This window comes from Fusarium keratoplasticum, chromosome 8 (genome assembly GCF_025433545.1).
Source record: "Fusarium keratoplasticum isolate Fu6.1 chromosome 8, whole genome shotgun sequence".
NCBI lineage: Eukaryota > Fungi > Ascomycota > Sordariomycetes > Hypocreales > Nectriaceae > Fusarium > Fusarium keratoplasticum.
The window spans coordinates 1,343,602-1,367,854 of NC_070536.1; the positions used below are offsets into that span (position 1 = coordinate 1,343,602).

General features: G+C 53.4%; 8 protein-coding genes across 8 annotated transcripts; 3 read left to right on the forward strand and 5 right to left on the reverse strand.

Annotated features, from left to right (window-relative positions):
* Positions 1-1,413: 1,413 nt before the first annotated feature.
* Positions 1,414-2,140, reverse strand: NCS57_01024800 (uncharacterized protein; the record flags this gene model as incomplete). The annotated part of the gene is made up of 3 exons (XM_053059998.1): positions 1,889-2,140; positions 1,667-1,833; positions 1,414-1,606 (listed from the first exon to the last, which is right to left on the reverse strand). Exons 1-3 carry the CDS (start codon positions 2,051-2,053, stop codon positions 1,414-1,416), a joined length of 525 nt encoding a protein of 174 aa, XP_052910392.1. The 5' UTR covers positions 2,054-2,140.
* A 2,029-nt stretch (positions 2,141-4,169) lies between these two features.
* NCS57_01024900 (Sphingolipid C9-methyltransferase 2) lies at positions 4,170-5,989 on the forward strand (the record flags this gene model as incomplete). The annotated part of the gene is made up of 4 exons (XM_053059999.1): positions 4,170-4,280; positions 4,431-4,917; positions 4,968-5,719; positions 5,774-5,989. 4 exons carry the CDS (start codon positions 4,170-4,172, stop codon positions 5,987-5,989), a joined length of 1,566 nt encoding a protein of 521 aa, XP_052910393.1.
* A 689-nt stretch (positions 5,990-6,678) lies between these two features.
* NCS57_01025000 (MaoC-like domain-containing protein) lies at positions 6,679-7,732 on the forward strand (the record flags this gene model as incomplete). Its single annotated transcript, XM_053060000.1, has 2 exons — positions 6,679-7,300; positions 7,350-7,732. The coding sequence occupies 2 exons, from the start codon at positions 6,679-6,681 to the stop codon at positions 7,730-7,732; spliced, it is 1,005 nt and encodes a 334-aa protein (XP_052910394.1).
* A 260-nt stretch (positions 7,733-7,992) lies between these two features.
* Positions 7,993-11,379, reverse strand: NCS57_01025100 (GPI ethanolamine phosphate transferase 3; the record flags this gene model as incomplete). The annotated part of the gene is made up of 1 exon (XM_053060001.1): positions 7,993-11,379. One exon carries the CDS (start codon positions 11,377-11,379, stop codon positions 7,993-7,995), a length of 3,387 nt encoding a protein of 1,128 aa, XP_052910395.1.
* Positions 11,380-11,833: 454 nt separating this feature from the next.
* NCS57_01025200 (Cytochrome b561 domain-containing protein) lies at positions 11,834-14,511 on the reverse strand (the record flags this gene model as incomplete). Its single annotated transcript, XM_053060002.1, has 2 exons — positions 11,834-14,304; positions 14,358-14,511. The coding sequence occupies 2 exons, from the start codon at positions 14,509-14,511 to the stop codon at positions 11,834-11,836; spliced, it is 2,625 nt and encodes an 874-aa protein (XP_052910396.1).
* A 1,451-nt stretch (positions 14,512-15,962) lies between these two features.
* Positions 15,963-17,391, forward strand: NCS57_01025300 (Glucan endo-1,6-beta-glucosidase B; the record flags this gene model as incomplete). Its single annotated transcript, XM_053060003.1, has 5 exons — positions 15,963-16,409; positions 16,456-16,523; positions 16,569-16,815; positions 16,861-17,284; positions 17,333-17,391. The coding sequence occupies 5 exons, from the start codon at positions 15,963-15,965 to the stop codon at positions 17,389-17,391; spliced, it is 1,245 nt and encodes a 414-aa protein (XP_052910397.1).
* A 305-nt stretch (positions 17,392-17,696) lies between these two features.
* NCS57_01025400 (ABC transporter domain-containing protein) lies at positions 17,697-19,706 on the reverse strand (the record flags this gene model as incomplete). Its single annotated transcript, XM_053060004.1, has 3 exons — positions 17,697-19,155; positions 19,208-19,445; positions 19,508-19,706. The coding sequence occupies 3 exons, from the start codon at positions 19,704-19,706 to the stop codon at positions 17,697-17,699; spliced, it is 1,896 nt and encodes a 631-aa protein (XP_052910398.1).
* Positions 19,707-20,910: 1,204 nt separating this feature from the next.
* On the reverse strand, positions 20,911-23,207 carry NCS57_01025500 (Zn(2)-C6 fungal-type domain-containing protein; the record flags this gene model as incomplete). The annotated part of the gene is made up of 3 exons (XM_053060005.1): positions 20,911-21,729; positions 21,784-22,758; positions 22,827-23,207. 3 exons carry the CDS (start codon positions 23,205-23,207, stop codon positions 20,911-20,913), a joined length of 2,175 nt encoding a protein of 724 aa, XP_052910399.1.
* Positions 23,208-24,253: the final 1,046 nt, after the last annotated feature.

Sequence of the window (24,253 nt, forward strand, 5' to 3'; positions counted from 1 at the left end):
TGCCTCTCTCTCTTGGCTGCTCTAGATCGTCAGAGACGCCATCCTGGAATAGGCTTGTCAGTTCGGACAGACTACTTCTTCAGGAGATGGGTCATACACTGCCGCCGATTATGAACGTCTGGACCTTGTCAGAGAAGCGCACGTGGGGGGACCCTGGACTACAGATACAGTCGAGACTGTTCGGGCATGGCTCTAAGGCGCCAGAGTATGGATCAAGCGAATTTTCGTCATGTACTTGGGGATCGGCGGAGTCTTCTTTGGGACCGGAGTGGATGGCCTCGGGCTGTTGTATGGAACCGTTCTCCTAGGAAGGAGAGGTCATCGGCACAGAAGCTCCATACATGGCAGCTGTGGATCTTGAAAGTGTCAAGTACCGATTCACGCTAATGAAGAGGACCGAGGGAGGGCCGAGTGGATGTCATTAGGGAGAATGATCGCAAGATAAGGTGTTGCCCGTGGAGATCAAGAAAGGGTGGAAGTCGGCGAGAGTCTTGGCGTGGAATGTATAAGACTGCAGTATGGGCGATATTGCAAAGATGCTAAGTTCGAGAAGTCTGAAAGAGGAGAGACTGTATATTGGAACTGCCTTGGTTGGAAGAAGCAGAATACAGGCCAACAGCTGAAGTTGAATGAGGCTGCGGATCAGAGATCGGAAGGGAAGGAAAGCAGAGGTTAGTTAGCAGAGTGCACGTGCCGTGTCACTCCATCTACAGGCGGCAGGCAGCTACCTAATAAGGAAAGAGCACTAATATTGAGAGTTTGAAATTCTCCGTTACGAGGCAGGCACTTGCTCTCACTTGCCCGGGGTGGTACCTTCCAAATCCATAGATGCCGCGGCCTGGTTCTTCACAAAGGGACCCGTCATGTCTTTCTCGAACGGGCACAAGCACTAACGAGCACGATTTTGAAAAGGCTCCACGATGAGTGGAATCTGGCGGTTAATACCGTTGCAATGCCGTGTTTAGTTCCTCGTGGCGAGGTCCATCGATATCCCTAGACCGTTTCTGGGTAAGGAATGACTCGCAGCTGTAGCCGACATCAAGCCTCATCGATTCGACGCCCAAGCACATTTGTTGAAAGGGTTTCAATGGATCGTGTCCGTGCTTGCCAAGAAAGGGTTTATTCTGAAGTCGCAGCGGCTTTTGATTGTTACAGACTGCCAAGCTGTTCTCGACTTTCCTGGTGGGTATTGCCTCCATCGCAGAATCAACCATCGGATGACAGCTGTCGCTGTCTGGAGGTATTGAAGCCTAATGCCCCGCCCCCGAAACAAGCGCTTCAAGTTCGGGGCAATCGCCTGCTTGTGTAACGCCAGCTTCAACCTCTTGACATCACCTGAGCCCGGGAATCGGGGAGCCGGCATCTCCCAGACCTCCTTTTCGGCAGAGCATTCCGAGAGCGAGGGTCTCTTCGTCATGGCTGTGACGAACCCTGAAAGTTGACGCTTTGGCTTTGGTCGCCCGCGCTCTCCTTGTCCGTGGCCACATTCTTATCTAGCTTCTGCTGCTCCTCGTCGATTTTCTCCTGGTTATCATCACCTTGAGCTTGCTCAATTTGGAGAGCAAGCACCTGAAGTTCCAGCTTCAGCACTTTGTTCTTGATCTTTCTGTTGCGCCGTCAGCCCCTTATCTCGTCAGCTTCCAGACAACCTTTGTGGCAGACTCACCCAGTTTGTAGGGCCTTTCCATCATCACTATCCTCTCCGACCTGGGCGATGGCGTCATTGAAACCGCCCGCGTCTGTTTCGGCGGCTTCTGCTGTCTCCCGTGCGGCTTTGAGGATCTCCAAATCCTGTTGACTGACTCCAGCTAGGTTCGCCCGAAATTGCTCAACCTGGGGTTTGTAAGCCCACAATCAATACGACATCGAACCCTGGCAAAAAACGGACCGGGAACTTTTCGGCGACCTCTTGGAGTGCGTTTCCTGCAACTCCATCGGAAATCTGGAACTGCGCGTAGTCCTGGACCTGCAAGACGTTGGTCTGTCTTCGGCTGGGCATCGCCGTGCTACAGGCAGCCAAAGATGCGAAAAGGATTGACTTGATCAGATGCATGATGTTGGAAGAGATGGAGAAACGGTTGAGAAAACGGTAATTCAAAGGATGTCTCTGGAGAATGCTTGGCCAGCAAGCAATATTCAAACAACAGCACTGGTTTGGGAGAAAACCCAACAAAGACGGAGACGAAAGTTTCGAAGAATACGGCCGAACCTGCGAGCGATGATAAAAAGAAACGCAACACGCTGATCCAAGGCGCCAAGAGGAAGGTCTATATGCATTCTTGGGCAGCCTGGTGCGCGGTGGGATATCCCGTTCTCGGCGTCAACCGAGGTTGCGACGATTCTCAAACGCACTCGATGAAACAAGGTCGGTACAGCAAGGTCGTCTCGGCCTCGAGAAGTTTCGAGGCCAGCCCCCAACCACGGCCCATGACTGCTTCACGATGCCTTCAGGAGGGAACCCCAAGTTACAGGTGCCATCCCTGACGACACAGAATCTGCGGCGGTTTGGGCGTAGGTAGGAGTGGTTGTCAGGGTGCTCTTGGCAGGGTTATGTAAGCCGAGAATCTACCCATGTCGAAGCTTGGCATTCTCCCCAGTCTGGGCGGTGTCTCAGCGACCCCGGCAGCTCGGTTGTGCTTCGAGGCTATCTTTGGGACCTGATGATGAATTGGGGAACTGGCAAAAGCTTATCTCTTCAGCCACAGAAGTCTGTGTACGGATTGGTAAGGACGGATCGTCATTTGACAGCAAACCACATCTACGACGCCTCAAAGCTCGCTCCTCTGTTCCGGGTACGGATATAGATGGACGCCGTTATCCAAAGGCCCTCCCCACAGCGTTGGGGACCCAGTATCGGGGATATCCGACACAGTTGCAACAAGGGCGGTTTGCGGAAGCCTTACCCCGTGTTCTTGACAGCGGCTGTTCTGGAGCTCCATGTCTTGGATTTGCTAAAAATGCTTCTTTCACAGGGTACCAGACCCTAAACCTGCCACGGGGACACATTCGGGGCCTCGGACACCGAAAGTTGTTGAGGCGGGGCAACGGAGCTTGGAAATTGGCCGGTGTTGTGTCGTCTGGACAGGTTGCGAAATACCTGCAGATAATCTTGCACAGACTTGCAGAGGCTGCTGCACAAGGGGACGGCAGGGGCTTGATGACATCCCAAGGGTCCAATGCTACCTTAGGCGAGAGGCGCCGTTGCGAGGTAGTGTTGTGCTTGTCATGGATGCTGCAAATGGGCTCATTGAAGAGGGCTGCTAGCCTTCAATTCGATCCATTTGGGCTCAATTGATTGAAAGAGCCACGTATCCTCGAATGCGACATCAAGGGTGGCCGCCAAGGATGGGTCTGCAGTTCTGTCGCGCATAAGCTGAGCGGAGATGGAGCCAAGGCAGCTCGCAAAGCTAGGCAGCCGCGATTCCTCGTCTCGTTTTGGCCTCTCAAGAAGAAAACAATGAGGCTGATTCTAAAGTCCCGTGGCTGGGTCCCGTCTGGTTATCGTGAGGCGCATATCAAAAGGGGGAGAGCAACAAGAAACCGAGGCTGGTGGGGGCTGGGGCCTTGTTCGGATCGACGATGAACGCAAGAATGACTGGCTGGAGTGGAATCTGTACCTGCGTATTGAGGCTGGATCGATTGGTTGTGGGTGGTGAGGGATGCACACATGCAGCTCGAGGTTGAAGTAAGCAAGCAATTGATGCGTGTGGTGGAGAGGAGCATGAACAGCAGCACAATGAATGATCAATCGACATGAATTGAAGCTTAGAATTCATCATCTTGAGAAACTCACTGATCTGCCCGCCATTGAACCCCGTGGTAGCAGCCTGCAGCAGCATGCCCCTATAATTGGGCGTTGCAGAGGACACCTTAATGCTCACTACCGACGCTAATCTTGGAAACCTAGGGGGGTTCGTGGCCTTTCCCAACCAATGGGCGCTCCGAGAAGCTGCCGAGGACCCTGTTCTTTTCACCGCCCCTCTCACAATTGGCAGTGACAATCCAATTGCTCTGCGCTGCTCCAGGGTCAAAGCTCCCTCCCCTTCCCCCACGAAATATCCCATCCCATCCCGTCCCCTCAAAAAAGAGCGGACTCTCTCCCTCCTACCATTTCTTCCTCTTTTCAACATCTACGAGGTTCTGGTAAGCCATTGGGATCTGTCGACACCATGGCAAAGCCCGCCAACGTTACAGGCGCAGACTTTGAGTTTGTCAAAACTCCCGCCTACCCCAAGCCCGACTTTGACAAGCTCGAGGACTGCGGTGTTCCCACTACCAGGGTGAGTTTTTGCGCCGCTCCATGATGTTTGCTGTCCTTTTGGGAGAGTTGACGAGCTACTCCAAGCTTGGCTCGGGGTCAATTGGGCCCTCATACTCTCGATATCAACGCCAATTGCCTTGTTCAACACAATTCTAACACCCGTCTTCAGTTCCCCGCCATCAAGAATGCTCCTCTTCCCGCCGACGGCTCTGGCGCCGACACCTTCAACAACTATGTCCTGATCTCCATCCTCACCATTGTGCCCTGGTACATGAGTTGGAAGGTCGGTGGTGGCTTCAAGACCACCATCTTCTTCGCTCTCATCGTTGACCTTCCCCTCCTCGCCGTCTGGTGGTTGGTCATCTCCTCCATCAGCCCCCGCAAGACTGAGAAGGTCCGTCTGCCTGGTCGCCCTGTCGAGTTCTACCTCGACTTCAAGAAGGAGTCGGACCGCCTCAAGTACCGCGGCCACAACAAGATCCCCATGGAGACCTTCCACGAGATGTACTTTGACGGGGAGGTCGACTTCAAGGGTGACTGCCTCGAGGTCATGGAATACCGCCATGACTGGGCCAGCTTCCGCTTCACCATTGGCCTCATCAAGTTCTTCCTCTTTGGCATGATCCCCGAGGTCATCATGCACACTCGTTCCCAGGGTATGTGTTTGCGCTCATGACTACTACCAACGGCGACTAACCTGACATAGACGAGGAGCAGGTCCGTGACCACTATGACCGTGGTGATGACTTCTACGGTTGGTTCCTTGGCCCTCGCATGATCTACACCTCTGGTATCATTTCCAACATCAACCGCGAGGAGACTCTTGAGGAGCTCCAGGACAACAAGCTCACCGTCGTCTGCGAGAAGATCGGCCTGGAAGAGGGCGACAGCATGCTCGACATTGGCTGCGGCTGGGGTACCCTTGCCCGCTTTGCCAGTGAGCAGTACGGTGCTCGCGTCACCGGTGTTACTCTTGGCCGCAACCAGACCGCTTGGGGCAACAGCGCTATGCGCAAGGTTGGCATTCCTGAGGAGCAGAGCAAGATTCTCTGCATGGACTACCGTGATATTCCCGTTCCCGAGGGTGGCTACAAGAAGATTACCTCGCTCGAGATGTCCGAGCACGTTGGTATCCGTCACTTCTCCGGCTTCCTTACTCAGGTCTACAACATGCTTGACGACGATGGTGTCTTCTTCCTTCAGTACGCTGGTCTCCGCAAGGCTTGGCAGTATGAGGATTTCACCTGGGGTCTGTTCATGAACAAGTACATCTTCCCTGGTGCCGATGCTTCCACCCCTCTGGGCTGGGTCGTCGACAAGCTTGAGGGCACTGGCTTTGAGATCAAGCACATCGACACCATCGGTGTCCACTACTCCGCTACCCTCTGGAGGTGGTACCGCAACTGGATGAGCAACCGTGAGAAGGTTGAGGCCAAGTACGGCAAGCGATGGTTCCGCGTAAGTTGATTCCTGGCGGTGTTGCAAGATGATGAAATGCTAACTGACGTACAGATCTGGGAGTACTTCCTTGCCTACTCCACCATCATCTCTCGCCAGGGCAGTGCTACTTGCTTCCAGATCACTCTGGTCAAGAACATCAACTCGACACACCGAATTGAGGGTGTCCCCACCCAGTTCGCCCTGTCGGATGCTCTCAACAACAGCCGGGCCGACATTGAGGCCTGGGCCGCCAAGAACAACGTCAAGACTCCTGCTGAGTACCTGTAAAGGTGCAGCTGAGAGATTGACGCGAGCCCCTCGTGAGCTGCTGAGAATGCAGCAAGGCGTCCAACTGGAATGCCCGATGAGAACCAGGGATCGAATTGTCACTTGGTTGATTACGGAAATTGGGAATTAGATCTATCCATATAAATGTCCCAGATTGCGCCCCCTTGGCCGATTGACTCGGTCAGGGCTGGTCCAGATGTGATTGGGAAGTTTCATGTTTCTTTACGACGATAGACGTGATAACGGCAGCGTTGAGGGAGGAAATGAGACAGCAGAGCTGATAGAGTGCCACGGCACAATGATGAATTGAAAAGTTTTGACGGTGCTTGTGTCTTGAATTGAGTGTAGGGTGAAGTTGTCATGGGGTTGTAGTCAGAGCGCCATGGCTGGTCATGACACCTCAGCCTCACCTCTAATACCTCAAACTGTGGCGTCAATTCTTCACCTTGAAAAATCCATTTTCGACTTGAACGTGAATTATTGTAACCTCATTGTGCAACTCGACTCGACAGCTCAGAATTGTCTGTTGAGTTGCAAGTCGGCTATCAGCGGCAGTAACCTTTTCGGGTGAAACATTCAACTCAGCTCTCACTCGGCGTAAGGAATTGCTCATTAACCAACCACCGTACATCAACCCGTCTGGCAATAGCAATACAGAGCTGAGGGCATACAAACAATACCTAGCCAACATGAGGATTCCACTAAGAAGCGCCTCTGCCGTCAGCCGCCGCCTCGGACGCAGGACATACAGCTCACCACCAAAAACCCTCCCCTCAGCCGTGGAAGCCGTCAAAGCGCATCCTCCAAAGATAATACCAGACTACCTCACCCCGATGCCCTCACACCTCCTCACAACAACCCTCACAGACCTCATCTCCCCACAAACGCCAACCTCATCCTCTCCAAAGATATCTTCCCCGCCTATCCCGCTTCCACAGGGCCATCACCTCGTCTACTTCCCCATTCAACTCCCCCCATCAAAGCTCATCCCCGACGGCGCGGATCCGGATCACTCGCCTGGACCGCCGTTTACGAGGCGTGTCTGGGCGGGTGGAGAGGTTATCTATGGGAAGAGATGGAGGGAGATGACGCTTAGCTGTAGACCTGTCGTGTGTAGGGAAAAGGTGGAGGATGTGAGCTTGAGGGGTAGGGAGGGTGAGGAGAAGGTGTTTGTGGATGTTTGGAGGAGGTATGGGATTGGTCATGATCAAGTTGAGGAGAGGGAAGAGTGGGAGATTGAGGAGAGGAGGACGTTGGTGTTTATGAGAGAGGAGGAGAGCTCGACATCATCGCCACCTCGTCTCATCAAGTGTAAGTTCCTATACCAACGATACCAAGTATACCATACTGATATATCTAGACCCTCATTCTCCATCTAATTCCATATCTCTCACTCCCACGGCAACTCACCTCTTCCACTTCTCAGCACTCTCCTTCAACGCGCACTCGATCCACATCGACCCCGTCTACGCGCAAGAAGTCGACGGTCACAGAGCCCTTCTTGTTCACGGGCCTCTTACCCTGGCGCTGATGCTCCGCGTGCTAAACGACCACATCGGCCCAGCCTTGTCAGTCAGCAATTTTTCCTACAGAAACTACGCGCCGCTCTATGTCGATGAACAGATGACGATTCATCTTCGTAAAGTCTCACGAGAGGACGCCGCCGAGGAACGTTGGGATGTCTGGATTGAAGGACCTGAAGGAGGCATGGCAGTCAAGGGTAATGCCCATGTTGCCCGGTAAATACAAACGCATCATGATAGAGGGCATATTTCAAACATGTAAAGACTCGATTGTATTCTAGAAAAATGCCGACAGGCTACAATTGACCAGTCCAACACTGGCATGACCCAAGGTAGACAGAACGCCCCTTTGTCACCCCTTCTATTATCCAGCATCCATCCATCAATTTTCCTTTTTCACATAGTATCACACAAGATACACTGTCGTCGAGAAGCGACAAGATGTACGCCATTAGTTATTGTACAGAGTAAAAAAAACATCTACTCGGCCCATCCAAACACCTCACTCAGGGCAAGCGTGTTGCTGCGCAGACCTGTCAAAGTGACCAGAATAGCCACCAGATCAAGCACCAGGAGCGTCACGCCCGCGAAGATGAATCGAGGGTTGAACACGCGGTAGAGCATCAGGTGGCGGCGCAACCAGCCGGCCCAGCTCATAGTAGCAAGGGCTTCGACGGCAAAATAAGCGATAAACACACCCAGTCCGCGAGTGGCCGTCTCCAGCACTCCCCTCTGCTTAGGGCCGACCTTCCAAAGAGCGAGAAGAGGTACCGACGCCACAGCCAGGATTTGGGCGCCAAAGGTGTTGAGAGCCAGGACAATGGGTGTCCAGGGGTAACGAACAGAAAAGAGCGGAATAAAAGCACTGTCCCACTGGATGCTAGATAGAACCGCCTGGTGACCCGTCTTGAAGAAGTAAAAGTTTCCAAGAACGGCGAGCATGACGGGTCCGATCGGGTTCGTCTTGAGCTCGTTGAGGTCCAGCAACTCGGCCAGCGTGAGGATCTGCCAGAACATGAGAGCGAGGGCTCCGCCACCCATGGGCTTGGTAAGAAGGAAGCAGCCCAAGAGAAAGTTGAGAGGGAGCAAAAGATAGCGGGCGCCAATAGCATTGCCATATCCAAGAATGCTCACAAGAGGCCGGCCGTTAGCTCCGGCTGACGACAGGATAGACACGCAAGGAGGCGCCCAGACAAAAGCGGTGCTTCCAGCAACAAAGGCCAGAGCGAGCACCGTCTGAGCCACATAGACTCCAATCGTCTTGGGGGTTCCCTCGGGGAGTCTTCCTTCAAGCCAGCCTCCGTTGTCTGCTGCGTCGAGAACCCAGTGGGCAGCAGCAAGGAAAAGACCTCCGCGAAGGACATAGCCAATCCAGGTGGGCGCGAGACCTTCGTAGGATCTGCTTGAGACGAGGAACGACTTGATGATAGCCGGGAGGGCAATAAAGACAACAAAAGGAATGATGAGCTGCCACGTCGCAGAAGTGGACGAAGTTGACGAGGCATAGTAGGTCGAGGTACAGTACGGCATCTGCTCCTCGCGGCAGAGCTTGGAGTATGACGCAAGACGACCAAGAACAATGAAAGCGACTGAGTGGTAGACCGCCAGGGTCTTGTCGCGACGAGACTCGATTCGGAGTCCAGCAACAGCGCTGGCCACACCGAACGTGGTGATGAAGAAGAGAAGGATGGAATCTTCCCAGATGGTGTAAGAGTTGGACGCGAATCCAATCGACTGGCTGACGGTAAAAACAACAGCCATCCAGCCCCAGAAGGACGTCGGAAGAACGTTCAGGGTAGTCTTGCCCACTTCGTGGAGAGATGAACCGACGCCAGCCATGAACAACACTGCCACCAGAGCAGCAAGACCATCCCTTGGCTGCTGACGATATAAACCAACTCCGGTGAGGACAGAAACAGTAAATAGAATCTTGGGATCCCAGAGACCCTTGAGAATGTTCCTGTGAAAGACCTCGGCTTGGTCCTCCTCGTTCTCCTTGAAGGCCAGAAGCTCCAGCTTCTTCTCGGCGTAATCAAGCTCAGCATCGTTCAGGACAACATAATCGTCCGCCTCATCTCGAGACGAGTACATAAGAAGCAGAACAACACCGACGCCAAAGACAACAATGCCCATGATCATGCGAGGGACATCGAAGCGAGCCCAGAGATCCTTGCAGACCATCAGAGTTCCCTCCTGGAACTTGGAGAAGGCGGCATAGATGTCGTGGTCATTCTTGACGATTTCGAGAGCAGAAGACCAGAGAGCGGCGGGCGACCCAGCCTCGTTGCTCTGCGAAATACCCTGGGCCTTGTGGTAAGATTCTTGGTATCTCTCAATACCAGCCGAAGCGACACGCGACACGGCGGCAAGGTTGCGCCAGTCGTTACCCTTGACACCAGCAAAAGCCTCCTCGATGGGACCTCCCAGGTTGTTGTAAGGAATAGGGATTCCCAGAAGCAGAGCAAGAGTCGGCACGAGATCAATCTGGTTCACGGGTCGGATCTTGGCGTTGGCTGGAGGTGTGGCGTACTCGGGTGAAGTTCTACCGAAGAAGGGCTTCTTCGAGTACATCCACAGCGCAGCCTCAACTTCGTCATCACTCTCACCACCGTGATCGCCCTTGCTATCCATGCCGTGATCTCCCATAACGACAAGGAGAGTCTTGTCGTCCAGGGTCTCAACAACCTTGCGGACAAACTCGTCCATCTGTCGAAGCTTGGCACCCATGGCGGGATGATCAGGTCCGTATCGATGACCGGCATGATCAACACCCAAGCAGTGTCCAATAAGCAGATCCCAATCACCCTTGCGCTTCGAGTCCAACAAAGGGAAGATGTTGTCAATGACACCATTGTCAACAGTGTGAAGGTCCCAGACGTTGAAGCTGTCATAGGCCTTGCTGATGTTGGGCTCAAAGTACCCAGGGAAGAGAGACCACCACGTATCATCGCCAAGATGAGCAATCTTCTTGCCGGCATCCCTCAGCTGCATCAACAGGTTATCCTCCTCGATGGCCGTTCCCGCAAAGTTGCTACCCGCGTCAAGGAAGGTCGGCAGGGTTCCGGTGGTGAGACCCTTGAGCCTCTGCAGCGTCGTCGTGGGAGGATCGGCGATGAAGGGGCGAAGGAAGGCATTCTGAGGCGACTTGGATGCGGTCTCGTAGAGATAGGGGAAGGCATTGTGGAAGTGGTGGGCCTGCTCCGGATCCTCGGGAACCGTAAAGTCGTAGCGAAGCGCGTCGACCAGGATGACAACAGCTCGATCAAAAGACTTGGGGTGCCAGCAGCCGCGGTCGACGTTCAAGTAGCCCTTGGTGTTTTCAATTGGAGGCAGCGTGCAGTTTGACTTTTCCTCCAGCACCATCCGGGTAAGGAGGAAGCCACTGGTGAAGAGCCAGATGCCCAGGGCGTGGACGGCGAGCACCCAGACCCAAAAGGCTACAGCCCATCGCCAACGCTTCTCGTACGTCTTGGATCGTCTCTTATCGAGAGCTGCGCGTCGTCGCTCGAGAGCCTCGACATTCTCGTCGGCGGGAGGAAGGCCCTGGGTGGCAGCGGCTGCGCGCTGTGCTTCGCGGGCACGTTCAGCCTTGGCCCATTGTTCGGCGATCTTTTGGTGCTCGGACTGGGGTTGCTGCTTGGCCTTGGCCTTTGGTTTGGGGCTCTTCGGGGGCATCTTGGGCGTCTCTTTCTTGGGAATCAGGGTCGCAATGGCAATCGAATGGAAACCGTCGTAGGGGCCATTGGGTTGCCCACGCGGCGCAAGTTGGAGTGGAGGTTGAGAGAAGAAGGTGTTGGACGTGGCCTCGAGTGTGAGGGACATGCAAGTAAATGCCCTGAGAGACTTTTGTGGTGGAGCTTCTTGCATCGTTTCAGTGGAGTCTCTAGCCTCGGTCTCCAGGGGAGCTCCAAACAGGGACCCAATGATGTCAGTCTATTACTGCGCACCTCGATGGCCTCTTGGCAAATGATCATTCACCAAAGGGAACACACTCAATGATCAATTAATTGTAGGGAAGAGAAAATAGGATTTCATTATCATCAGTCTGTACATGAATACGTATTGCTCTAGTACAAAAACACAATCCCAACCAACAGCTGTCCTTCTCAAGCCAAATTGCCCTCTCACTCTTTGAGACGTCAGAGTATGGTCGTTCATATCTATCTGCAAACACAAAACATGAAAGTCGACGTGGCATGATTCCATCCCTGAAATTCCACCCAGAACGCCGTTCAAATGCTTGGAACCTGCCCCAAGATGCATTACCTTTTCAAACTTGTCGTCCCCTGATTTTCGAGATTGAGCTGCAAAGCATCAATCTCTAGTCATACATGTCAACATTGGTAGTCGGAGGGATGTCACCAGCTCCGCTGGCTCGTCTCCTTTCTTGTCGTCGTCGACGTCTATTGTCCGCCGCAGATCCAGCGTCGGTTGGTGGCCCAGGAGGTGCAGTTGGTCCAGATGCTATAGGAGGGGATGGAGATAGACCACTCCATGTGCCGTGGCTCTCCGGACCTCCCATACTTCCCAGACTCGAGACTGTTTGGCCTCCAAACGGTGTCATTCCAGATGGCCCAGCTTGCGCCGGCTGTCCAGAGTAGTAGGCCGAGTCCTTGGGTCGTCGTTGCTTGGCAAAGGCCGGGTTAGGGGGAGATAGAGGAGCCTCTTCCGCTCCCATCTCGGCCCGCCGTTGACTCGAGTCTCGTCTGTATCGTCGCCGTCCATGAGTAGGAGATTCCAGTCCGGAGATGCTGCTCTCAGAGTCTCTGCGGCCGCGAGCGCGTTTCGCTTCTTCCTCTGTGAGCCGTCGAAGAGTCACGTTCCTTTCCTTGTCGTCGTGGACCTTGAGCTTGACACTGAGACTGGCCGGTGACGCGTAACGCTCTTGAGGTTCTCCGTCGTCGCCTGTCAATCTGATTGTGCTTCGTTCACCTGGTCTGCTCTGGCGAGATCGATGAGGTCGAGAACCTGGAGATATTCCTGAACCAGTAGTCTCAGTAGGTACCAGTGCAGGTGCAAGAATACCCTGAGGATCCGGTGGCATCGATGGCATGGAGGCAGGCTCGATGTCTTGTCTCGACCGAGATGCTCCCTGACCACTTGCCGCTGGAAGAGTTTCGGGTGGTAGCGTGCTCATTTCCGTAGGGGGGATATAATTGCCACGAGGAGGCCGGGGTTCAATGGTCGACTCGGACATCTCGGTTGACAACACCGTCTCTGCAGCAGGATAGCCCGTCTGTCGTCTCTGAACAGGACGGCGAGATGCCCTCCTCGTGGGAGAGGGATGCCCGTCTCCAGTAAACCTAGACAAGGAGGTACCGGACCTCAAGTCCTCCTCGTCCCTCAGGCGCTCTTCTTCCTTTGCGTTCCTCCTGTCTGCCATCTTCTTGGCAAACCAGCCCATACCGAGTCCACCAAATAGTCCCTTGGCAAATCCACCACTTGGTTTCTCAGGTTGTGGCCGCCGAGAGGGGCTCACATAAGATGAATAATCCGATTCTTCGAAGAAGCTACGCCGAGAAGGTGGTGGGCGACGTGCTGCTCGTGGCGTTACTGACGGAGGGGGGGAGCTCATCATGGATTCAGTTCCATCAGCCGCGCTCCTAAGCTGGGACATGACGGGTGGTGGGCGACGGCTTCCAGAGGGTGGGATAAGCGACGTTTTGGTGATATCTGGCTCCCTCCTGTGTTCCGGTGTGACTGTGCTGGTGAAGTCGGTCCTGCTAAGATCGGTTCTCGTAAACTCAGTCCTTGTGTAATCCGTCATCGTAGGAGCACTCCGGCTTGAACGATGTCGCCGTGGTGTTTCGGTTGATACAGCCGTATACTCGGAATAGTCTTCGTCTCGAGCTCGATCCTTTTTGGCAAATAGTTTTCCGAGACCTAAGATAGCCAAGAACTTTGCGAATCCACCGCCTCCCTCTGCCTTTCTGGTTGGAGCCTCCGAGTACTTTTCCCCTGTCATGCCAGTAAGATAGCTAGCGGAGCCAGTCCGGGACGGGAGGACTTCAGGTCCACGGCTTCGGTCGAGGGAGGGAGATCGACTGCGAATTCGGGTACGGTCGTCACCGTCCTTGTTCTTGTTGCGTCCTCTGGCGAGAGCCGCAAGTCCTACTCCAGCGGCGAGAGGGCCCAGCCATTTAGCCTTGCTAGTGTGACCAGTTTGACCAGTATGATCAGTCCTATAGTCGGAGAAATACTCAGACTCGGTGATTCGTGTGCGTGTATCCTCAGAGGGAGGCACTTCCGACCGCGCTCCACTCATGTAATACTCTCGCCGATCCGCCGACCTCCAACTCAGGATAAAGTAGAATATGAGGAGGAAGAACATCCAGACAGCGTAGAGAATGAAACAGTATAGAGGCGAGCCGTACAGGGTGAGACCCAGTGGGACCTGGGCAATACCCAAAAGGGCAATCACCCGGCCGAACCATTGGTGGAGCATGATGCGGAGCGATCGGGACTTGGTGATCCTGAGTACTAGACGTCCTCCAAAAAGTTGGAGGAGGAAGAGGGTAAATATGGCGACGCCGATTCCATGATGAGGGTTTGTCAGGCTTCTCTCGGGTCCCACGGCAAAATATCCAAGAACGAAGACGGCTATCAACATCAATCCAGCAAAGATGTTGACCTGGGCATGGTATTTGACGGCCCAGCCGGGACGGTTGGCGTAGAATCTTGCCGTCATGACGGAGAAGGGGATGAGGAAGAGGAATATTATCACAGCCATGATGGCGTGGGCTAGAACGAGGCTGTGGTATTGTTTAACCGTGGAAAATCTGTTTCCCATGCCTATGACGACTTGTTAGTCTTGTCTCCAATATGGGCGATGTAGGACGAAATACCATTGTATCGCATGGTTTCGTAATTGAGGCCCTGAAGATTTGGCAGTAGAAAGGTATTCTTGTCAAAGTCCCATGTTCCATCCCCTACAACCATGGTCTCCGAATCATAACTCACTGCACCAGGTGCAGAGAGTTCATCTGTTGCCGGCGCCATGATGGCGACGACGAGATGGAACGGGGTGTTTCAGTCAGGACGGGTATAGTGTCTCTCGATGGTAGACAAGCAAAGATCGATATGGAGAAGCGGATGTGGTCTCAAGATAGGAATGTTGTGGCTGTCGTCAACGATATCGTAGGGCCGTTTCGTAGGTTGGAAAGCGGTGACGAGTGTCTTAGGCCAGAGAACCTGGCGGACACATGTTGGTCGAGCGTGGTGTAGTCGTAGTCGTCGTCCAAGATAAGGGGTTATCGATTATCGCAATCAATTTTGGGAGTAAGTTTGTGCGAGGAAAAGGAAGCTTGAAAAAGCCAAGCACACGTCACGGCGTAAACTAAGAGCGAGGTCCTTGGAGGCAGCTCTTCAAGTTCTGACCCGACTCGGTTGCTAGGACTCGTTGGTGGGGAAACGACAGCGCATGTGGCTGCTTGGCTGCTATCTTTGTTTTGTGGGGCGAATCCTGGAGTTGTGGCTGGGGCGTTCGTATTCTTTTTGTTGAGGTGGGCCTGTGGCTGAGAGATCATACACGTGACTAAACACGTGCACCCTTCTAACCATGATGATTCATGATGGACAACCTTGTCATGATGTTAAGCTGCACAAGTCATCAGCACAATTACCTGCCTACAATTCTGCCGGCACGTGCACACCCTTTTGGAACACTCTCCCAAGTTGGAAACTCTTGTCGTCAATCAATAGAATTGGCGGCCGACCCTTGTGCTCCTCCATTGTTTCAGCCGTGGCCCGAATCATCCGTTCCCATCCTCCTGCCTGAAGCGGCCACGCTCTCACAATGTTCAGACGATACTAGCGCTTAGAAGTCAACTTACCTCTAACAATGAAAACACTAGGCCCTTGGTTTATTCCAGGATGCGGAAACAATTTTTCGTCCCAATGCAACCTGGTTGGTGATCAGTCAATCCTCGATCAGCGTCTTCAGCCCCTTTCCATCGACAGATCTCTCCGCAGAAGCACCTGAGTTTATGCGTCTCTCACAATGATATAGGGCATTTCATCATCTTTAATTAAGGCAACTATACAATGAAACGTTTGCCTGCAGCTCAGTGAGCCCCCTGAGGGCGGCCCCACTGTCGATTGAAACATGAGAACCAGGATTGTGGGATGAGATGCATCTTTGCGCTGCTCCAGGGCTGAAGATTCCCTGGACAGATCAATCGGTCCGCGAATCCTCAGCTTCAAGGTCAGGGTTGCATCCTTTGCCTTCATACGTTGTACTGCATGTGAATCCTTCTCGGGAGCATGAACTAGCAGTCCCTTCATGTTATGAGTTTCGTTTCCACCCAAGATGGTGGCTTATAACTACTTCGGTCCTTCCGTTCATCTCCAAGTTAGCCATTGACTTTCACTTTAAACTATCTTTCTTTCTTTGCTCTCTCTTACTACTATTGTGACTGCCTTTACAGTGCTGGTCACTTTGTTCATTCGAAATGTTGACTTCTTCCTTGTTGACTGCCCTCGCGGCTCTGGCTTCATCCGCCCACGCCTGGCTCCCTACCGACAACTCTCATTCCGGCATCAACAAGCGTGACGTCACCCTATTCACTTATCCTCTGCAACAAGGCCCGAACAAGAGATGGCTTCCCAGCAGCAACAAGATCCGAGGTGTGAACCTTGGTTCTCTCTTCGTCTACGAACCTTGGATCGATAGCCAAGAGTGGGCCAACACTGGATGCGAGGGGGAGAAGTCCGAGTTCGACTGTGTCATGAACAAGGGCCAGGATAGTGCAGACAAGGCTTTCCAGGAGCACTGGAAGCGCTTCATTACCCAGGAGGACCTTGACGAGATGGCCAGCTACGGCTTGAACACAATCCGAGTTCCTCTGGGATACTGGCTGAAGGAAGATCTTGTGGATGCGTCTGAGCATTTCCCCAAGGTATGGCTCTCAGAAATCCAACCAGAAAGTCACTAATATCTTCAAGGGAGGGTTGGACTACTTGACCCAGCTCTGCGGCTGGGCTAGTGACCGAGGCTTCTACATCATCCTTGAGTAGGTAATATGTCTAAGATGATCGACTTTTCTAACATCAAGTAGTCTTCACGGTGCCCCTGGTGCCCAGGAGCCCAACCAGCCCTTCACCGGCCAATACGCTCCCTCGGTCGGATTCTACAACGACTACAACTATGGCCGTGCCGTCGAGTGGCTCGAGTGGATCACCGACATCATCCATACCAAGAACGAGTATCGCAACGTCGGCATGCTGGAGATCGTGAATGAGCCCCTGAACTGGGACAAGGCGGTTGACTCTCTGCGAAACACTTACTATCCCAATGCCTACAAGGTAGCAAAAGACCCCCTTTTAAAAGTCAAATGCTCATATAGTTAGGCCATCCGCAAGGTCGAAGACAACCTCAAGGTCGCCACCAACGACCGCCTCCACATCCAGATGATGGGCTCCCTCTGGGGTAGCGGCAACCCCACCGAGTTCCTCGACGACACGTCCTTCACGGCGTTTGACGACCACCGCTACCTCAAGTGGGACACGAGCGTCGAAGTCTCTCAGAGCGCCTACATCCAAAAGTCGTGTCAAGATGACCGCAACACCGACGGCCCAACCATTGTCGGCGAGTGGAGCATTGCCGTGCCTGATGATGTTGAGCAGACGGATGCCTGGAAGCCTCAGAGCCAGAAGGACTTTTACAGCAAGTGGTTTGCTGCTCAGGTTCATGCTTATGAGCAGCATACCCTTGGTTGGGTGTTTTGGACTTGGAAGACCAACCTCGGTGATGACTACCGTTGGTCTTACAGAGGTGCGTGGCTTTAACTATTGACAGGGTTCTGATACTAATGATTTACAGATGCTGCAAGGGCCGGTGTTATCCCCAAGGACCTCAACTCTCTCCCAAGTGTCTGCTAGACGCCGGCCTTGGGGCTGAACTGGCCTTGGGTCAACAACAGCTCCTGTGGAGCATGTACACTATTTATTTCGTCGTCTGTCGTTCATGGATTTGCCTCGATTACCATTCCTTGTACATAAGGCATCTTTCTTTGAATTATAGAATCAGCATATTAAACTCGAGACTGAAAGAAGTCGACTTACAGCCACTATGACAACGAGGGAAAACACAAACAAGACTAACCAATATGCACTTATTACTCGATATTACCATTCTAACTCTCATAGGCAGCCATAGTTTTCTTTCCAAGATGCCTCCACATTAATTACCTCCTCAACATCAGGACAAGCCAAGCCGCCAAGCGATATCCAGCAATGATGGAAATCATAATACCAACATCCCGTCCCATATGTCCCGTTGAATATCCATACTGATCCAGCACAGCCTGCCCATCAATCTTGCACTGATCCGCCAAAGGCGAGTCGTACATGCAGCGACATCCATCACCACAGCTGTACACGCGCTCCGAGAATTCATTGACCATCATGCCCTCAAAGACATACTTCTGGTAGTCCCAGTAGTGGAACACATACTTGTAAAACACGTTGAGAATGGTAGGGGGCACCATGAATCCACCGACAGACATCCACAGACCGTTTGCAAAGGCCACGAGCGCCAGTGAGATGACGAAGCTAGGGAACAGCGACGTCATGAACACGACGAGCGACTCAGCCGCCAGAAGATCAAGGAACAGCCACATTACCCACGTGAAGAAGGCAGTCGCCGTGGGCTGAAAGTTGGACAGCCAGTAAGAGATGACGGAGAAAAGTATCGAGATGAGGAACAGGTACGGGATGCCGATGAAGAAGTTGGACAGGATCAGCTCCGTCGCTCCGTACAGGCCGTTGTGGTGCTCCTTAACGTACTGCAGCCTGTCCTCAAGGAATGCCGGGACGTATGCGACGGCCATGAAGCTCATGAATGCGGATCCGAAGAAGAGGGCATTGATGAAAGGCTGGATAGACTCCTGATCCGGGTCGAGACGCACCCACACGGTACCCATCATGATGGCGAGACCAAGATACATGGCCAACCGGATGCCATAGGCCACCACGTCGCGGTAGCTCTTGACAAAGCTCCGATGAAGAAGTGTGAGCGTCAGACTCGGCATGCTAGGCCTTTTCTCAACCGCCTCGATGCTAAGGTTGCCTCCAGCCGACTCAGCCGCTGCGATGGCGTTGCTCAACTCACTTGCTTGTCGAGATGACTGCCAAGCTGCCTGAAGCTTGTCCAGCTTACGCGCCGCCTCTTCCCTATCCTGCGCAAAGTCAATGTTTACCAGCTCGAGGAGATGCTCAGCCGGGTTAACATATTGCGGCAGTGCAGCGCCAGCTTCTGCATAGTAAGTCGCAACATCCGCCACGGGGCCAAAGTAATGCGTCTTTCCTCCAGATAAAAGCAACAACTTGTCAAAGAGATTAAACGTCGACGTGGATGGTTGATGGATGGAACACACGACGACGAGGTTGTTGCGCCTGGCGACGGCGCGCAGGTACCGGACGACCTCGCAGCTGGCAGCCGAGTCGAGGCCGCTCGTGGGCTCATCGAGGAAAAGCAGCTTAGGGCTGGTGATAAGCTGGCTAGCAACACCGACGCGGCGCTTCTGCCCTCCAGAGATACCCTTGCGGATGGGTGTGCCGATGAGGGTGTTGGCTTGGCCGACGAGACCGAAGGATTCCAGGAGGCTGTCGATGCGCATGAGACGTTCACGCTTAGGGAGGGAGCTATCGGTCATGTCAGAGAGATGCTCGTGATATCAGTCATGGGTCAACATACCTGGTGCTGGCAAGACGTGAGGAAAACTCGAGCGTCTCGCGCACAGTCAAGGATCCGATAAGAGCATCCTCCTGCTCAACAAAGCACGACACCTCTCTAAACGCCGCTCGCGATAGGCGACTCCCATTAACGAGGACTTCAGCCTCGACATCGCTGGCGTTTGTCGGCCGACGAGCTAGGACGTTGAGAAGCGTCGTCTTGCCACAACCTGAAGGGCCCATAAGGGCGCAGATCTCGCCTAAATTCGTAAACCAAGTCAGCCATTGCTGTCAGTGACGGGTGCACACAAGCTCAACTCACCTGCTTCAACGACACCCTCGACATTGTCGACAATAGCCTTTGGCTCTTTCGTCTCGCGATCCTTGACCGTAACCGTAACACCGCGCCACGTAAGATTCTTGACTGTCGTGTTAAGCAGATGCTTCTCTGCAACGGGGCGCTCTTCAAGATCCATGGTGGGCTCAAGGTTGTCCATAAGATAATACTGATCAACCCTCATGGGGGAAGAAAAAAAGAGAGCGGGGGGGAGGCAAGATATATAAAGGGCGATCGATCTGCCTGGGCAACGAAAATTATGTCAAATTTGGGAACAGAAATGGCGGCGTAAGTCAGACAGCTAGCTCGCAGCCAGGTGACATCCACAATCTTGGAGATTTGATATCGGATCTCGGGGTGTTGTGTAGAATTTGGTTCAAAACCTCTTGATTTTCACCCATTGACAGCTGTGACCAAGTCTATGTATTGCTATTCAACGGCCTCCTCTCAGTACCTCTCTTTCTTTTATCGAACGATATCCAAATTACCCATCAAATTTTCCAGACGCGAGCAAAAAACCCCAGCTGAAGCATCTCAAAATCTGACATGCGTAACACAGACCCATGCCCGCATTTCTCAGCCACCGAAGCTAGGCATTCAACTCTGCAGCGTGTAAGCGCGTCCCCCGGACCAAGATACCAGAAGGGAAATACCCCGTGCCAAGATAGGCTCTCGCCCAACATTCCTCTAATACGCCACGAGGCCGGCATCCGCCCCCGAGAACCCAGCCCCGACTGTGGAGCCCGGTGCCGTTCCCGCTTCGGGGACCTGTGACTTCCTTGATTCGCCCGTTTATTTCCCTTGGTCGGCGACTAGGGGACTTTCCAGGTTGTAGGGCTGAGGCGCGAGGTCGCCGACGGCCCGGTACGCAGTGAGCGGCCACTCTCATCGGTCTCGGCCGATGGCAGCGTCACAGCCACTCCTACCGCTGTAGTGGTACGGATACTCTTGTCTGGTTACAGTAGGTGCCGGTAATCCGTATTGTATCATTCGTCTAATTTAAGCTTTCTATCACTACGTAACAAATGGAGCTCTTTATGCTAGATCCATATTCATGTAAGGTACCAAGGGAAATATCAATCCTTACAACCCAGTCATACCATATCAACCGGAATAGCAAAGACGCCCTCGGATCAAGCCATTTGTAGTTTATATGAATTTAATATCAAGAGTTGAGTGAAGTACAGTAAATAGTCGTCAACTTGTGGATATCTGCATGGCCCTTAACGCCTTTCAAACTGTCCAGAGTCTACTTTCCCAATCAATCCCAGGAACACTTCCTTTTGTCTAATATCCATCCCATAAATCCATGCCAAGCAAATATCACATTAATATCCCAAGCCAACCAATGCCTTTTCCATCCCATAACCGTCATGTTGAGCTCGTAATCACCCTATCATGCCTGACAATCCTGGCATGCTCTGCATGTTCTCAATCTCGCTGATGATAGAATCGTCGGCCGCAATGCTGTTCAAAACCTCCTCTTGAGTGAGACCAAGCCAGTACTGGGGTGTCATCTGCTGCTGCTTCTTGGCCCTGTAAATCTCCTGCGCAACGCCCTTGACCTGGCGTCCAGCGCGGTCAGCATTGCCCCAAACTTGAGAGATCTTGGAAAGGGCCCCGATGTTGAGGCGAATCTGCTGGCGAAGGTTGTCGTCGTCGTGAGGAACAAAGTAGAGAGCCCACTTGCTCAGATGCACAATGGAAGAAAGTGTAATCACGCAGGTAAAGAAATGCGTATGAGAAAGCAACGAGACGCGATGGGTGATCAACTTGCTGATCTCGCTCGCCGACTGGATCGTGTGTTTGGTGTGGGCGTTGAAAGCGTCGCCAGAAGGAACAGGGGCGTGAGGCGCGCAAGAGTTAACCGGGCGAGTCGAAGAAGAGTCTAACTGTGAGTGTGGTTGATGAAGAAGAAGCGATGTGGCATGCATCATCATATGAGCTTGAAACATCATTTCGTCTAGACGGCCGTCTTTGTAGAGGGCATCCTGTTTCGATTCTGGGAGATGCAGGCGCCAGTTGGTAAGGAGCGTTTCGATGCGAGCAAGATTCTCGTCGTCGGGCCCGTAGATGGGAGGAACTCTCATGAATTTCCCCAGATTCCGAGCACATTGAATACGGTAGGCAAAGGATGAAAACTCGCGGTCCTCGCCCGAAAAATCGATATCGTCCATGTCTTCAAGGTACATGGGCTGCGGTATGTCCTTGGCACGGCGCATTAGCATGTGAGGCAATCAGAGAGAACGAGGTCGTCATACTCCTGAAAGATACTGATATTCCTCGCATGGCAACGCGACATCACAGGGTTCATCAAAAAGGAGGAAATTGGTGCTGCGATGAACGCCAGCAATCATTCCGTCCACCACATAGAGGTCCCACCACGTCCGTCGCCAACTCTCTTCAAGCACCGCCATTCCACGGCCATGAAGGGTAGCAAACGGGCGGGTGTTGAGCCCAATTCGAACAGCCAGGCGCTCAGCATCGGCCAAAATCTCCCGTGCCTTGTCTTGGTGACCTTGTCCATCAAGACCAATCAGGAGAAGGAGCAGGGCTTGCACCAAGAATCCGTCCTTGGAACGATTAGAATCGTACGCAAGACGGCGGGCTTCTTGGAAGAAACTGGCACGATGCGGACACGAGTCGATGTAAAGCGACCCGATCCAGCGCATGGCAGCCAACAGTGGCTCGAGGGTGGTCTCTTTAGCGATGCGAAGGAGATACTCCTTGGGCAACACAAAAGGGTGGGCGGCATGAAAGTGGCGGTAAAAAGAGTCGAGGCAACGCTCAGCTGGTGTTGGCACAGGGACCTGCGCAGGAATAACACCCTGGTGGTGGCTCAAAGCCAGCTCTGATGCCTCGATCGCAGCTCCATCTGACATGCCATAAGGTCGAAAGAGTGAGATGTCGCTATTGCCATTGCCATTGGAAGTCAGGGCGGGATCAAGGAGAGAAGTAGAAAAAGGAGATGCCGCCAGGTCATCAGTTAGAGCAGGGTTCAAGCAAGTGATGGATCTCATCGAGACTGAAGTCGCCGGCGCGAGGGACACTGGGCCCTCGCCGCTGCTGGTAGATTCTCTTGCGGGAGACGAAGCATGTCGCTTGTTAGGATTGCGCGCAGTGCCGCGACGCGGGCCTTTGTAACCACGTCGCGAGGCGACGTAGATGCATTCTGAATTGGAGCTGGTGCAGCGAGAACAGGGGTTCTGGCCGTCGCATTTAAGATGCTTACCACGCTGTTGGGATTGTCAGCAAGTTGAACATTGCATCAGGCGGGCGCGTCATGAGTCAAGGGGCAACATACACAAGCAAGACAGGCTGCTGGGACAGAGGGAATGTTGGCGCGAGACTCTGTCCCAGCAGAAGGCGACGCCGATGGGGATGCCATGCGATCGAGGCCGAGGATCTGTGAGTTGGGAGAGGCGGAATTGGATGGTGGGTCTTCGGGGCTGGAGAAGGCATCGTCTTTGCCGCCATTGGAAGGCGCTGGCTGAAGCGAGGTTGCGGCGTCCATTATGGGAGGATACCAGATGTAGGGGGTATTCGGCAGGCCGGCGTAAAACGTGTAGGGCGAAGCTGATGATGAAGGAGGATATGTATAGGATGGAGATGAGGAATAAGAAGTGAAAATGATCTGAGTCGCGGAGGAAGTACCCGGACCGCTTGCATGAGGGACCGACTTCATGAGGAAGGCGCGCCACCGGCCGGGCTGTCGGGAGTCGGTGCGGGCTTGTTTGGTGTCGAGGCCGATTGAGCGGGCGCGCAAACACGGGGTACAAGTGCCTGAGCTGGGAAAAGCTTGGGGCAGCTTGTATATCTGGTAGGGGCGTTCGGGGTTTGAGTTGATCGGTAGTTGATCAGATAAGGGTTTTGAGCTGATGATGTGTAAGCCTCTTGCTTAGATATTCGAAGGCAATGGAATCGGCTACATACTGAATGTATTCTTTTTAGGTGCGGTCAATTCGTGACTGTTGAAGCAATCGTGTATGTGCAGAGTCTCGTGGTTTCAAACGGCGATTGACTCTGAGTGTGGCTAGAGCTGCAGCCACCTGGAAGTGTCTATGTAGTTGCCCGAAATGATGGTGATGATTGAAGGAATGGATGAATGCTTCAAACACCATGAGAACATCTGGGATATCTCGGCATCTAATATCTCTCCTGGAACTCCCCCAAACCCATTTTAACCCTCAGCCCAACTACCACCCATTGGAGCTATCGTCGACCCTGGCCCAACCACATGCACCCCTGGATCCTCACTCAACTAGACTGTGAGATGGACAAACCCCATGGCGCACGCAATTCGAGGCGTCAGGGTCTCTCGGCCATTAGACGGACGTTTTCCCATCTTGGAGTGGAGGCTGGGGCGTCCAGCACCGCCCAACTTGGCGTCCGCCGTTTGGATGGATGACCCTCCCATCCATGCGTGCGTCTTACATGGAAGATGCAACTCCAGCCTTAGTGGGCTCTGGCATCCCCATCCCCATCCCCCATCGGCCGCCTTTTTCCAAACCGCTAGGTTGGGTCCCTTTGTCCCGCCGCCCCAGTATCCTGGTACCGTAGCTTCTGCAACGTGCCACTCGTCGTGGTGCCAGGAACCTGGAACTCGTCAAGAGACGACGAGCGATGGCATCGGCTATCGCCGTAGCTCTGCGCGCCTATGCGGGGCAAGGATCCTTCTAGCGAGAAACACAACTGCTTTCTCGGACCTGGGCCAACGAACTGCCTTGCTTG